Raw genomic sequence first — 15,815 nt, forward strand, 5'->3', positions numbered from 1 at the left:
GTTTCCTACGTTTAATCGGCCCATGTCTCAGCCACAATATTTTGAGGCCAATATTATTTACGAACCCAGTTAAACTTATTTACTAGCCTATTTCAGCGTGCTAATTATTATATTTAGGCGACTTGTTGTAGACTGGCATACACGGTACCCACGCTGTTCTAATAGAGACAATGGGTCGTGTCTCATACTGTATTATTTGTTATATTTTTATTCATTATTTTCACTTGACTCGCATAAATGATTTTGTTCGAAGAACATATATATGCCGTTGTACTTCGCAGCACTTCACTTGTAATTTGCAATTTCTAGTCTTGAAGAATATTTAGCAGGGATTCAGAAGACGATGTGAAATAAAACATTGACCAACTCACTTGAAAAGTGACCCTAGGTCAATATTTTGCTGTAAAATGTTAATTTCACTGTAAAATTCTCACACCCGGTCCTTATTTTGCTCGAATAAAACACAGGTCCAAAATTACAGAACATAATTTGGACCAGAATTATAATATGGAAGGGGGGGGGGGGGGGGTCAGTGAAATATATTATTATATTTATGGATTATAGTTATGGATACCAATGACATGGTTTATGCATTTAAATATAAATTTCTTTATGTTGCAAATAAACATTCCACTATTAAAAAAAAATAAAAAAAAATAAAAATAAATAAACTAGTGAGACAAAAAAAAACCCCGGCTCACTGGAATCCATAAAATCCATGAAAAAAGGGGATGTGATGTCGAAAGCAAAAACCTTAAGCCAAGGATCCAGTAATCCTTGTCATGACTTTCATAAACCTCAAAAATAAAATTAACAACCTGGAGCAAAAACGTAAGATATTATAATATTAAAAGAGAAATAAATGGTTATTTTAAACTTGAAACTTGAAACAATTAAACAAATGGTTTGGAAATTTGTACCAGGATTCCAAATAAATTGCATTCAAATATTAAAAACGACATCCATAGGCCTACTAACAGAAAAGATATAAATGTGTAAATAGTAATAATAATAATAATAATAATAATAATAATTATTATTATTATTATTATTATTATAGGCCTATTTATTATTATTATTATTATTATTATATTATAGAATACCGTATGCGCTTAATATAACATTATTATTATTATTATTATTATTATTATTTATTATTATTATTATCATTATTATTAACATTATTATTGTAAATATGTCCCTTTTTAATTGGAATTTTTAAAATGGCTAGGATTATTACGGTCCTGTGTAAAGGTGGTAATCAAGAAGATGAAGGCCTAGCCAGCTATAGGCCAATTTTGATTCTGCAAAAAAAAAAACAAGTCGTTTTATCGTATTTTGTTAATAGCTCTTTATAAACGATTTTAAAAATGGTACAGCTCATTTCACTATTTCTTTTTTTTTATAAACATTAAGCTGATCTGACCTTGGGACTTGTGAAACTTATTATTGTGTAGATCCACTACATCCGAATTCATCAATTCAGCCGCCAAATGCGTAGTCAATCGTCCTGAAAGCATGAGGTCAGCATGTTACTGTGAATAATAATTTGTTAATAAGTCAAAAGGCCTCTATAGTATTATTATTTATACACGAGATACGTGAAATCTAAACAGACGACAATTAATTGTTTGCTCGACACATAACTTCGTCCAGCCAACAAGCAAGGTAGGTTTAGTAGTGGTATATTTTAGTTATGTAATACGCCGAGCACTCACCCAAAGATACTAGTACTGTATTTTTGCTGCCACTGACAATCAGCAGGTGGGGTCACGTCGTCTGCTCTCACAGGGAGTGGAGTTGGATTGTCGTGCGGTGTGACGCTCGTACGACGACGCAGTGAGTGCCTGGCTTTAGGGATACTTTTATTATGGTTCCATGTACTATTGTCTGCTGTTCGTCATGATTGTGTGTTCGAAACTTGCTACCGCACCTAACTACGAATTAGTTTTTAGATTGTAATAATGTAAAAAGATTGACGTCAGTCATTTTATGATCAGTATAATTAAATTTAAGGTTTTAAGTAAAGCGAAGTTTTAAAATAATTCTTCACTGTTATTACTGTTTTTAAATTTTTCATGTACATCATTTGTGAATAAGGATATTTAATAATAATTTATATATAATATAAGTATATATTTTAAGTGTTTACATGTATTGTTTTCAATCTTGGAGAACCCTTCGACTCAAAGCTTTGTTTTTGATTTTCCCGTTGGGTTGTTAACTATTCTCCTTTTCTGTATGTATTTGTCTTTGTATACTGTATCGTGTCCATGAATTTTATGTTTTCTGAAGACAAAATAAATGAAATTAAATTAAAAAAAAATATTCTATGGAATAACAAATGTCGAGTAGGCCTATCTCTGCAGCTATTGTAGTTGGAAAAGGATAGACGTAGAGATCCGACTGTAACATAAAAGTCATCATGCCATCCTCACTATGGATTTAAAGCTATACCGAGAGCTTAATATAACAATAAAACACTAAAAACGATTCAAATATTGAGGCATATATCCCAAGACCATCAGCCAGGTACTACCAATTCTCAGCCAAATGAAATTGGCTCCAGGAGGATGGAGTGGATTTATATGGTTTGTACTTTTCGATTAAAGGTAAAATCATTGAAAGAATAGCAAGCTCTAAATATCTAGGTGTAGAAATTGACGATAAACTTAAATTTGACTTGAATACCAAGATTACATATAATAGGCTGCAATGAGTTTCCCCATTGGATAATAAAGTTTTATTGAATGAATTGTACAGGTAGACAGAGCAGAAAGGTGCAGCAGAAAAGATTATAAAAATGGTATAGCGCATTTTACTGTTTATTTAATAAACCATAGCTTATCTAACCTTGGAATTTGTAAAGATTATGTTACTACCCTTTATAGCCTGCACCACATCCTTGTTCACCAAATTCATAGTCAACCCGTCAACCATAACACTAAAGTGACGTAAATCCGGCTACAGCCATAGGCCTAAGGTATAACTAAAACGTTCAAAGTATTTTACGGTGACCAAATTAGAGCGTCTGTTGATACATAGGCAAGGTCTACGGAAGAGCAATTTATACAGTACAGAACTGAAATAAGAGCATAAACGTCACTTTAACTTCTGTTTGACTCATAAATTCACCTAGTCAAAAACAAGGTTGGTTAATGGTGTATTTCTCTATGGCTAATTGTTTTCACGCTTCCACGTGCGTCATTTTGTGTGTGGGGAAAAGGCATGATGGTTGATGTAGGCCTATGTTGTGTGCATGTACGTGACCGTGCGTGCGCCTATGTACAATGACTTTCAAACTCAGAAACTGCACATATTTTTTTGTTTGAGAAATGTATGTGGATCTTTTCCTACAGTATTTGGGGTCGGGGTACGCCCCCCTCTCTGGATACGTACGGGCTGGGTCTCCGCCCCAGCTTACTAGTCACATTACGGCTCAGTAATTTTCTCACCTTAGCCCCATTATTGTTAGGGTGGTCTGGATTATTTATCTGCAAAGGTACTTCCCAAGGAATCTCTCTATTTCGTATTTGTGGAAATATACGCCAATATTACCCACACCTCCTCAATGTTTTCAAAACCGATTTGTACAGATCTACGCGAGGGATTAAATCTGTTAACTTTAGTCTTGCATACAGAATGTCAGGCGGATGTTGTGGATCGACAAGTGCCAAAGTGGCTTCGATCATCCTGATCATTATTGGAATAATATCGATCATTGCGGCAATAGTTGTTTTGGCATTGGCGGATAACATTCTGTTTGTCGGTGTACCGGTAATTATCGGAGGTGCGATGGTGAGTGGTCTTATACATTGAATTTTGTAAGCCTACTATATTATTTCTTCAAGTACAAGTCTCCCTCCAAATAAAGGCCACGTTTGGAACCAGTTTTCCCATGGTCTTTAGTAGCTTTGGTCTCTAATTGGAATAAGAAAGATAAAGACGTTTCCTTATTTGGGACCACAGAAAAGTGGTCTTTAATTGGAGGTGGTCTCTTATTGGAGGGATTTTAATTGGAGAAAGACCTGTATAACATACTGCATCGTCTTTCTGATGAGAATGACGATGTCAATGTTCCGTTGGTCTCGTAGGGCTCATGAGCATGTTAAAGACCCATCACACTCTGCAGAAAGAGTGGGAATATCTTCCGGTGTACAGTCCAATCACCACCAGAAAGACCCCACTGGAAATAAGTCTTCGATTATCCTTTGCTTTTCACACTAAATAAATCGAATCCAATCTATTTTTAACCAAAAAAAAAAACAATGTAATATAAAATCATTGATATTTTAATAAAAGATAAAACACTCAAAACCCCCGTAAATTACTGGCATTAGAATGTTTCATCCTTGCATGGCGGTATTGGGAGTGGGGGGGGGGGGTTGAACTTGAGAGATCCTATCAAGTGGACGATCACATATGTCACTTGTTTAATTTTTTGTTTAATGTTTTTGAAGATTATAACAGAGGGCGTGTTTGGTCTCATCTTTGCCTACAATGCGAAAAATAGATGTTGGGTAAGTAAACATTTCAGAATAATAAGTAGCTTTTGTTGCTTTCGTTTTCAATTCAATTTCCTTTCAATTTATTCATAAAACAAAATCAGAAATGGCAGTGACAAACACTAAATGTTATTATTTAAATTTAAATGGCTGAGAGTCAAATTCATAGAATAACAGCAACTATAAAACAGAACAATGAGAAAATAAATCAATTAGAAATAAGTAAAAAAAGACAACAGAGGACGCATAGGAATTCTTGGACTACGCAATAATGGAGATTTATCATTTCAGGAGCAGTTAATTATTATTTTTTTCAATTTGTAATACAAAAAAGTTGTTACGTAATAATAATAATAATAATAATAATAATAATAATAATAACAATAATAATAATATATATTATAATTTTGGTTTTTAAAAGGCTATAGGCATAATCGACTTACCGAAAAAAAACGTGTGGTATAAGAAACCAACCGGTCTTAAAAACTGTAACAACATAAATCATCGAAGTCTCCATCTAGCGAAGTGGATACAATTCCGTATTTGAGCTTAATTGAGGGAAAATTATGACTTTTACAGTATTTTTTTTGACTGAACCGTTGGTTTCATATGGAACACCTCAAGACCAACATTATTCGTACATACTTCTGCGTCCAAGTTTTATATGGAACGCCAAAATTGTCAAATCAAACACAGATTAATTTCAAGCACACTCGGTTTTCAGGCGCAATCAGTTAACAAACACAGTCGATTTTCATCAAGCATGAGTTGCAGTAAACCTTTGCTTTAGTTGCCCTTCACCAATTCTGTCTCAGCTCATATAATGTTTTTAAAATATTTTAGGTTATGAAAAATGATATGAAACTGTACCAAGACATGTATCTGAATTACCACTGAATTTCTGACATTGCGTAAAGAAAATAACTAATTTTCCTGCAACGAAAACTGTAAAAAAAAGACACAAACAGAAAACTGACAATTGAAAACTGTAGATCATACAATGATATTTTTATTTTTTAGATGATAACAGTCAACGTCGTTTCAATTATTATGTTGGTGATCTCAGTTGTATGGCTAATTTTATGCCTACTTTTTGCTGCATTATTCATCACATTCAAAGTGGGTTGCAATAATTGTGATCCAAACGACTACTCCTGCAACGAAAACTGTGGCATTGTAAGCATTTTAAAATGTTATATAATAGTTATAGTAAAGCGTTACCAATTTCCTTCTATATTTGTTTCAGTCGACCGTGTTCAAGCCGCGGTATCATCATGTGAGCTAGTGTCACAATGATTTTTGATTCCTGTGTCTCCCCTTCAATCAAATTTCCTCGAATCCCTGGGGTAGAATTATTTATAGGAGGCAACGAGCTAGAGAACACCGAATTTATTATAAATGTACGGTGGATTTGTTTAACCAGCAGACGTGTCCAAGCTCCAATTACAAAATAATTGCATGGTGATCAACATACGCAGAAAATAATCGAACATTAAGGGTTATAAGTGCCGTAACGCCCGTGTGCTTTCGGGTGTGGGGCGAGGCTTCATGCCCCAGGGTCCCTCCACCACCATCCAGCAAACTACTCAGGAGCCTTGACTTTTGGAACAATAAAAGGACACCCAAAACAAGCAATAAAACAATATAATTCGTATTTTGAAAGGTATTGGCATTACAAAATTTCTAAATGTTTTAAGGTAGGGAAGGGATTCACTCAAACACCGTCCCCTCTGTTGTGACACTTAAATTGATACAATATGTAGGTCTATAAATCTATTAAGCTAACCTATAATTTTGACTAAATAAATGATTTTTCATACAGTTTTATTAGAATAGTAAAAAAATTAGTCTAATCGAGTTCTTCTCTACTGTAAAATCAAATATTTTACTATGCCTAATTCTCACAGATTTTAAAATGTCTATTTTGCAGTCTTTTGAGTATGTTATCCCCGGCGGAGTGTTTATGGTTCTATTCTCAGCCATTACTCTTGCGACGTCAATCGTGTTGATTGTTTCATCCTGTACCTGCCGCCGATCAAACATGGTAAATACAATTACAGATCATTCAAACGTTTCAAAACAACTCATAGACACTCCCTCAAACATAACCAATCTACCCCTGGATAAACTTCCTGTACTGTACTCAATTGTTACATTGGCCTACTGTACTATTTAATATGTCCTCTATGCAACAACAACAACTACGACAACAACAACAACAACAACAACAATAATAATAATAATAATATAATGTACGGTAATAATAATAATAATAATATAATTTACGGTGATAATAATAATAATAATAATAATAATAATAATAATAATAATAATAATAATAATAATAATAATAATATAATGTACGGTAATAATAATTAAAAAATAATAATAATAATAATTATTATTATTTTTATAATAATAATAATAATATTTATGTAGAAAATAATAATAATAATACTGTAATAATAATAATAATAATAGTACTGTAATAATAATAATAATAATAATAATAATAATAATAATAATAATAATAATAATAATAATAATAATAATAATAATAATAATAATAATATTTACGTAGAAAACTGGAATCCAGTTCGGTTATATGTACTCAAATAGACGATAAAAACAAGCCACTTTTTTCTGGACCATAATATGTTGTTAACAAATAACATAATAATCACATGAATGGTTTACGGCAGATTTTTTGATCGAAGACTTCAAAAAGTAAAGTACTACTATCGTAATAATAGTTAAGTGAGTAAAATTCTTTTTATGACAATCCTGGAATTTGTTTCGTTGGATAAAATTCAATCGGTAATCTTTTTTTTTCATATTTATCTTTTTCAGGATTCTGCTCGAATATAATGCTGTTGGATCTTTGCCTATGATACATTGATCATCATCGTGGACGTACATTATTTTAATTGAAGCTGCCCTCTTTAATTTGAAAAAGTAGCCTCGAAAAGAAGCATATGGACTTTTTTGTACTTTGCAAATGCAGCAGAAAAGAAGCCCATCTAGAAAGGAAGCCATTTCATAAAGAAGCCCATCCAAAGTTCTAAAAAAAAAATAAAAAAATAAAAAAAATAAAAAAAGAAGAAGAAGAAACCCAGGGCTTCTATTTGAGGTTTACGTTATTTTGTATTAATTTTTATTAATTCATATCTTGATCTTTTAGAATCTACAATAAACCAAGTTTCTCAACAATACTGGGTATATATTGATACATATTATATTATACATTACTTTCGTTTTAGCTTACCTAGATGTTTACATGCATTCTATTTTAAGAGCATTTGTAAAATATTTAATAAAAATTTGTGAGTTCAAATTCACAATTCATTTGGATACAGTAATGTAAAACAATCAAACGTAAGAAGAGGCCGACAATATCGAATCAGTAAGGCCCATTGATTTTATCGGTAGTATTTTATATGTAATATTTTTAACTCTGTATCCTTACTACGGACTCTAATTTTGTAAAATATTTAATAAAAATGTTTGTATATTCAAATTCAACTGTCGTTTTGAGTATAATGTAAATGTTCTACTTCAGATAGGCCTACTAAAGAAGCAGAATTATTTTTTTTTAACGAAAGTCATCAATTATGAAATGGCAGTGGCAGATTCAAGGGGGTAAACAAAATAATGGACGAGAAAATTCTATTCAAATTCATGTGTGAGTTTGCCATTTCCGACGATCCAGAGGTGCCGTAATTAATATCTTTTAGCCTGTTTTCCACTAGGCGAATTTATTCGCGCGTATCAAAAACATCGGTTCTTGCGCATGCGCATTTACATTTCTCTCAGAGTTTTCGCTTCAGCGAAATCAATAGCTGTTTCTACTTTTTGTGAAGCGAGAAAAATCGTGCAACCAATCAGAACTCAGGAAGCGAAAAGACGTACCGGTACGCTTTAAGTCGGTTTTCCACTAGGCGAATTTATTCGCGCGAATTGAAGGCGTCATTCATGCACATACGCATTCACATTTCTATCGGAGTTTTCGCTTTAGCAAAATTCGTAGTTCGAAAAGTTTCTACTTTTTGCGAAGCGCCAAAAATGCACAGCCAATCAGAGCTCAGGAACCGAACCGACGCCTTCGATTCGCTCGAATAAATTCGTCTAGTTGAAAACCCGCCTTAGATTCGCGCGCGAATAAATTCGTCTTGTGGAAAGCAGGCTACGGCGGCTGGTATAGTCACCGACCACACCCATACACAATCAGCACAACGACTCTCCTGCGAGTTATGGGTTATTCTCCTACCTTTACCTCTACCCTACCCTTCATGATCACATGTCACAGATTTCACTTACAAAGTGAATGGTGGGAACAGATTAAAACCGTGTTTTGCCCTTCTTCTTGGTGATCGGAAACATTGACCATAGGGGTCGGTAGAAAAACGGTTTAACCTTTTCTCGTCCGAACATAGGATATGCGGTCTTTAAATATTCCCCGTTGTTAGCATTAATAGGATTTTCTACTAAATGAAAGGAAATTTCCAATGGTTTCACTGAACAAGTAATTCACTAAGCCAGCATGTCACTGTATATTCCAAACACTAATTGGTCGTAAATTGTCTGTCCAGAAAAATAGTGACTAATGTTTTGCACACTGGTTTTAGCGACCATCGTCTTGTATTTATAATGATTGATAAAATTATAACTATGTAAGAAAACAAACAACGACCATATGTAGTCATGTACAGTACGTATATACCGGTATCTATAGGCGTTATAATGAATAGAAATGGTACAAACAACAATTTTTTAAATATGAATAACATGGTTTATGCATTTGAATATAAATTTCTTGAGATTGCAGATAAACATTCCCCATTAAAAGATTTTTCCCTCGGCTCAATAAAGGTGTTATAAGATCCATGAAGGAAAGGGATTTGTTGTCGAAAAGGATCCACCGAGCTTTGGAATGGCTTTCGTAAACTTGTAACAGGGAAAAACAATGAATTTCATTTTAAAAATCAAAATATAAAATCCGACGACCATACTAACAGAAGAGATATAAAGAGAGGGAGAGAGAGGAAGGAAGAGAGGAAGAGAGGGAGTAAATGCACTTAACGTATACGGTATCCTGCAACGATGTAAACAATGTACCACAACCCTATTTCAACACGTTCCAAAGTCGTCTGATACAGGTAAGTTTATTTTTTGTATGTTTAATGAACGGAAACGTACTTGTTCTATCTGAAAATAAGGCGACCTTCTCAAGGTTGGTATTGACTACAATTTTCCAACATTATTTACTGTAAATATGACACTTTCTATATTGGAATTGAAGAGAGATAGGATTTTGCCCTGTGTACAACGAGGTAATCGAGAAAAATCATCCAACTATAGGCCAATTTCGATTCTGCAAATAACAAACAAGCCGTTTTATCATATTTTGTTAGCACTTCGTAAAAAAATATTTTTAAAATGGTATAGAGCATTTTGCTATTTCTTTTTTCATAAACATTAAGCTGATCTGACCTTGGAAGTTGTGAAGCTTATATTTTATTAGTCCACCACATCCTGGTTCATCAAATTAACCACCAAATGCGTGTCAACCATATCCTTAAAGCATGACGTCAGTATGTTCAAGGTATTTGTTATCAAGTCAATAGGCATCTATAGTTTTATTAATTATTCACGCGGTACGGAGGGCGATTATTAAGTAACTGGTGAAATCAAGACATATTGTATACGACAATTATAACGTTTGTTCGAAACATATTAAATTCACCAAGTCAATAATCAAGGTGGGTTTGTAGTGATACATTTTATTTTAAGTGTAAGAAGGGGCATGTAGGGGATATGTTTGTACTGTGTGTGTGCCATTCTTCATGTGTGAGGACCAAAGATCTTTGATATGAACGTGGAAGTTGGCAGTAGGGGTGTATGTCGCGTGTGTGTGTGTGGGTGTGTGTGCTGGTGTTCGGGTGTGCGTGCGTCTACGTGCAACGAGTTTTGAACTTCACAAGCAGTTCGAAACTCGCTACTGCACCAAGCAATGAATCAGTTTTAGATTTTAATAATTTTGTGAATAGACTTTAGTTATATATATGCTCATTATATTTAAATTCAAGGTTTTTAGTAAAGCCAAGTTTTTAAATAATTCGTAACTGTTATTACGGCTCTAAATCTTTCATTGTACATTTGAGAATAGGATCTTTTTATTTAATTTGCATTATAGTGTTTACATGTAGACCTACAACAACAGATTCATGTGTGCAATGGAGAATGAAGAGGGGAGGCATGGCAGCGGGGACTCGTCCCCCCACGACATATTTTCGATAATTTCTTAATTGTCTTTCATTGGGATCGCAGCTTCAGTTTCAAGGGCCAGCGGCAGATTTAGGGAGGGGGCGGCCCGGGCCCGCCCCGCACCGGCAACTTTCGGTCCCCCTTCGCCCCCCCCCCCTTTGGACATCTCTGGATCCGCCCCTGAGGGCCTTAATACGTGCTAATGCTAGATTACTGGTTAAAATTAAAAATTTAGTACATTCTCGATTGTCTTTAAAATGTGAACCTTTTACGATTATTCTTTTTTTTTGGCGGGGGTGGGGGAGTTGCGCGATCTATTTTTATTTTTTTTAGGAAGGGATGTTGGGGTGGTGCGTGTCTTCATAGGTTGTCTGGAATCTCCATCTTTAAAGTCCTTCACTGGACCCCTCTAATTCGAATTTATGGGATCACGCGTACTGCTTGTACAAGATCGAGTAAATAATTTATTTTTAATCTTGCTTACAGAATGTCAGGTGGATGTTGTGGGTCAACAAGTGCCAAAGTGGCTTCGATTATCCTGATCATTACTGGAATAATAACATTCATTGCAGGAATAGTTTGGACGGCACTACTGCCTATATACTTTATTGGTATACCGCTAATTATCGGAGGAGCGATGGTGAGTGTTCTTATAAACCGATTCAATTCAATCGACGCTGCAAAATCTATTAAGGGTTATTCCGCATAACTTACAACAATATACACAAAACGGACACTCATTTAATTTCAAAATATATATGCCGCAAATATGTGTCAATATAAGGGGTTTCCCGGCTTTCCTTAAAACAAATTAAATATACTTTTTAAAGAAAATGAAAACACTTCAAAAACCCAGTAAATTAGTGCCAGAGCTGAATTTGAAATGTGGTTACTGCTGTACTTTTATCAATGGCGGTGTCACGTATTTGTTTGCTTAAATGTTTCTTTTTCTTTAAGTTCATAGCAGAGGGTGTGCTCGGTCTCATGTTTGTCTACAATGCCAAAAATAGATGTTGGGTAAGTGAACATAACAGAATAAAAGCGGTTGCTTGGTTACTATTGTTTTTCAATTCAATTTCAATTTAATTTATTCATAAAAAATATTTAATTATTGCAATATGTAACGAAAACGTGAAGATAATATAATAAGGATGAGAAATAAATAACACTGGAAATATTTTCATTTCAAGGATGATAATGATAGTGATTTTGCTTATTATAGTAAGAAATGTAAATGGTATTTTTATTAATTATTTATCTCACCATTGTTTTCATTGAAGACTAAATAGGCCTACAAGCAATTCTAACAATGTAAATGACCTCACTTTTACTTGTCGATGGCTTGTTATGATGTCATTATGTACAGGTCATGAAGTAGGTAAAATTTACTTTCTCCATTACTCATACATTTTCTCCATTACTCATAATTTTTTTTTTTTTTAGATGGTGACTGTCAATGTCGTTTCAATTATTGTTATGGTGGTCTCGGCTGTAGGGATAGGTGGATGCACATTTTTGGCTGTACCGACCATCGCCTTAAGAGTGGATTGCAATGATTGTGATCCAACCGACTCCTCCTGCAACGACGAATGTGGCATTGTAAGCATATTTCAAAGTTTATATAATAGCTTTATTAAGGATTTGCCAAATTTCTTTCATATTTGTTTCACAGCGGACCGTCTAATTGTATTTCTTTATAATCAAAATCTAATGTCTTATGTTTATTTATCTTGTTTTAGAATGTGTTTTAGAACACTGTCTTTTCTTTTTGGTGACCATTTTTTAATTTTTTTTTATTTTTGAATATAATTCATACTACAGGAGAAGAGATACAAAGGTAGTATATATGGCCATGATGTGCCCATATATAGTCATGATATGCCTATATATGGCCATGATGTGATGTCATCATGACCATATTACTCTAGGCATGTTACATGTTGTGATAGCCAGGACAGGGCTTTGTATTTAAATATATAGGCTTTTTTACTAAAGATTTATTCTTATATATGTATAAGCATCAACTATTTCCTCCATGGTATAAGTTGATATTTTTATTTTGCAGGCCTTTAGTTTTATAATCATCACCTATACATTTATGATTCTAGTCTCACTCGTTTCTTTTGCGACGTCAATCGTGTTGATTGTTTCATCCTGTACCTGCCGCAAATCAAACATGGTAAACACAATCCCAAATTGTTCAAATCAAACGATCACACACATCGTTATCAACCCACATATTAGGTGCCTCTCACCCAGCACACTACTCAGTATTTCAGTATTATTTTATTGGAACTCACTTTTAGATCAGTGGCACACACCTAGCAAGGATCAAATTCAAATATGCGGTAAGCATATTCATATACTCCCTGCAAGGTTTGGCGCAGCGGGAACGGTTTGGTTTCCCAACCTCGAGGTCAGGATTTCAATCCCTCCCTGTGCATTTCGCTTGTGTCCTTGGGCAAGACACTTTATCTGCATTGCTTCTCTTCACCCCCAGGAGTATTAGTCGGAACCTGTGGGGTTACCTGCTCCTGCGCTGATTACCAGCAGCAACACTTAGCATGTGGACCAAATGATCAGGGAAAAGAACTGCGCTTTATAACCGCAAGGAAGAGGTGCATTATAAATGACCGTACTAATACCAATACATCATTATTCACATAGAAACATCCCTGAGTCATCAAACTCACCCACGTATTCGACTGATGAATGTTGATTCATTTATGTTTAGTTATAGTGACAATAAAATCAATAATAAATGATGATGATGATGATGATGATGATGATGATGATGATGATGATAATAATAATAATAATAATAAATAGATTTAATATTTTGTGAAGACCCTACATTAGATAAAATTTAACACTAAGTATAATAACTACGTTTATTATCTATATTATTTATGAAGGGTTTTAATGAACCAATACTTCAATAAAGTAATAGTAATAATAATAATATCAGGCCTATGTGACTGCAATGTGTGACTCACTTGTTGGACGCAGTTTCATTTATAATCCTATTTTTCACATTTTTTCAGGGTTCTGCTCCAATCTAATGTTATCATTGAGGAACCAAAAATGATACGATGCATTCAACGTGGAGTTACATAATAGAACTTTCCTGAGTGTCGGTGCCATCAGAACAGTGCCAGGCACTCACTGCGCCCGACGGTCGTCGGCCGACGCGAATCTACAAAGAACGCAACTCGACGACGCGCGCACAACGGGATCTTTTTTTTAATGACGATCAGTTTAGACTGCCACTCGACAATCAGCAGACGTCGTCGCGTCTTCTAGCGCGCACAGGGAGCAAAGTTGGATTCGTCCTGCGACGGTCGTACGAACGTCGTACTACGCAGTGAGTGTCCGTCTTTAGCGGAAAACGTTCATTGTACCTATTTTGTATTAATTTTTATTCAATTCATACTTTACGATAATTGATCATTTACATTCGTCAATCGACCAAGTTTCTTTATAATAAATATAAAACATACAGAGTATATTAAATTGTATGTTATTTACATTGACTTCATTTTATCGTGCATGGCCTGTGAATTTTTCAATTTTAAAAACTTTGTAAAATATTTAATATAAATTTTATCACCCACCAATGAGATACCATAATTGAAAACAATCAAACGTAAGAGCTAGGCCTAATGAGCGGAGTTAACTAACTTAGTGGTTAAGATGCTTTCTTTCCATCACAGAATCATGTCTGGTCGGAATGTTTTGGTTTTCAAGATGCTTGGTAATGCACTTTCCTGTCTTCTGGGACGTCAATGTGGGATAATTTAAGAGTGGACCCACTTCAAGAGTGCATCAAGTCCAATATTTAGATCCTATCTAATTTTAACGCTTGCTTTTGACTGTTGTGTACCCTTTTTTAAAAGTACTAATTATGGCAGCAGTCCCATGGGAGTGGAAGAGGAAGGGGGTAGGCCTGCCACACAGGGCCCCAACGGACGCAACTCATTAGAAATTTTGTTGCCATAATTGTGTGCTAAAACCTATCAGAACAGCGTAAAATAGCGTGATTGGTCGAACTCTGGCTGGATAAATGGATCATCCTAAAAAAAAATATAAATATATTTGAAAACTTAATTTATACCAAATACATGTGACCCGAACCGTGGTGTTAATGGCATGAATGGTGTTAAACACCTTGCTCGTTGGCGTTCTGATGTATATTTTAGAGGTGCACAAGTGTTTGTCTATACACAATCACAGGCACTCACAGTATTCTCTCACACTTTTCTTGTTGTTGCAACACAATGGCTAAAGTACAATCCCGTTCCTGGTTATTCATGTTTCTAAAATTTAAATGTAATTCGTAATAAGATACTAAATACAATAGTTTCATAATGGTTTAAAATGTTCTGTATAATGAATAAACTGCTATAAAAAATATGATGTTCATTTTGATTCTTTAATTCCATATAATTTCACTTGCTTTATACATTATCATTTTATTCACAATAAACTTTATTCAATCAATTACTTTTAGCATTTTTTTTTTAAATTCTCATTTCAAAGATTGATTGAAAGGCAGCAAGATGAGCAAGTTTTAAGTTTTGATGCCCTACAAAGAAATAATAATAATAACTACAAAATAAAAATAGAAAGATAATAATAGAAGAAGATGCATTTATAAATCATGATTCTTAAAAAAAGGTAATGATATTATGACATAGGCTATACAATGTAAAGTAAAAATTAACAGTTTCTAGTTCCATAGTAATGAGTATCTTCAATTGTGAGATAAAATGTATTAACGGGAATAGGAAGCTGTTTATTATGAAATTGATTTCGCCATGCTTTTATAGAGATCAAATATATTTAATGTATTAGTTTGGTAAAATAGTGGTATTGAAGGATGATGAAAATGAACTTTGCATATAATTCGAAGTGCTTTCTTTTGAGAGCAAACGGGCTGTGGTCACACTAACATTCAGCGAAATGTCCTAGTACCGCATCCGCGATGCCGTGTTTGAGTGAATTGTGTGTGACCACATATGTAAATATATATATATATATATATAT

General features: G+C 34.1%; 2 protein-coding genes across 6 annotated transcripts in view; both read left to right on the forward strand.

The window, feature by feature from the left end:
- Positions 1 to 8,022, forward strand: part of LOC117119862 — a 31,884-nt gene extending 23,862 nt beyond the window's left edge. Inside the window, exons 1-6 of one of the 5 annotated variants that reach the window (XM_033264885.1) lie at positions 1,514 to 1,668; positions 3,630 to 3,798; positions 4,461 to 4,520; positions 5,526 to 5,681; positions 6,436 to 6,549; positions 7,356 to 8,022. In XM_033264885.1, the coding sequence (XP_033120776.1) occupies positions 3,643 to 3,798; positions 4,461 to 4,520; positions 5,526 to 5,681; positions 6,436 to 6,549; positions 7,356 to 7,373 (504 nt within the window). In that variant the 5' untranslated portion in view covers positions 1,514 to 1,668; positions 3,630 to 3,642 and the 3' untranslated portion in view covers positions 7,374 to 8,022. Of the gene's footprint in view, positions 1 to 1,513; positions 1,669 to 2,999; positions 3,151 to 3,596; positions 3,799 to 4,460; positions 4,521 to 5,525; positions 5,682 to 6,435; positions 6,550 to 7,355 lie in introns of those variants that run through there. The other 4 variants (XM_033264877.1, XM_033264890.1, XM_033264879.1 and 1 more) reach the window with 4 other exon arrangements.
- A 2,087-nt stretch (positions 8,023 to 10,109) lies between these two features.
- On the forward strand, positions 10,110 to 15,180 carry LOC117119927. Its single transcript, XM_033264910.1, has 6 exons — positions 10,110 to 10,264; positions 11,256 to 11,409; positions 11,727 to 11,786; positions 12,213 to 12,368; positions 12,835 to 12,948; positions 13,814 to 15,180. The coding sequence occupies exons 2-6, from the start codon at positions 11,257 to 11,259 to the stop codon at positions 13,829 to 13,831; spliced, it is 501 nt and encodes a 166-aa protein (XP_033120801.1). The 5' UTR covers positions 10,110 to 10,264; position 11,256; the 3' UTR covers positions 13,832 to 15,180.
- The last annotated feature ends 635 nt before the right edge of the window (positions 15,181 to 15,815 follow it).

The sequence above is a fragment of the Anneissia japonica genome, unplaced genomic scaffold (assembly GCF_011630105.1).
Source record: "Anneissia japonica isolate Jap-2015-1 unplaced genomic scaffold, ASM1163010v1 scaffold287752_len1182401_cov188, whole genome shotgun sequence".
Classification (NCBI taxonomy): domain Eukaryota; kingdom Metazoa; phylum Echinodermata; class Crinoidea; order Comatulida; family Comatulidae; genus Anneissia; species Anneissia japonica.

What these genes read in the sequence shown, in the direction of transcription:
- LOC117119927 (XM_033264910.1), top strand. Translation starts at nt 11,257, where the DNA reads ATGTCAGGTGGATGTTGTGGGTCAACAAGTGCCAAAGTGGCTTCGATT. An exon ending in TAATTATCGGAGGAGCGATG is followed by an intron (nt 11,410 to 11,726) that starts GTGAGTGTTCTT and finishes TTTTTCTTTAAG; the next exon opens with TTCATAGCAGAGGGTGTGCT. An exon ending in GCAACGACGAATGTGGCATT is followed by an intron (nt 12,369 to 12,834) that starts GTAAGCATATTT and finishes TTTATTTTGCAG; the next exon opens with GCCTTTAGTTTTATAATCAT.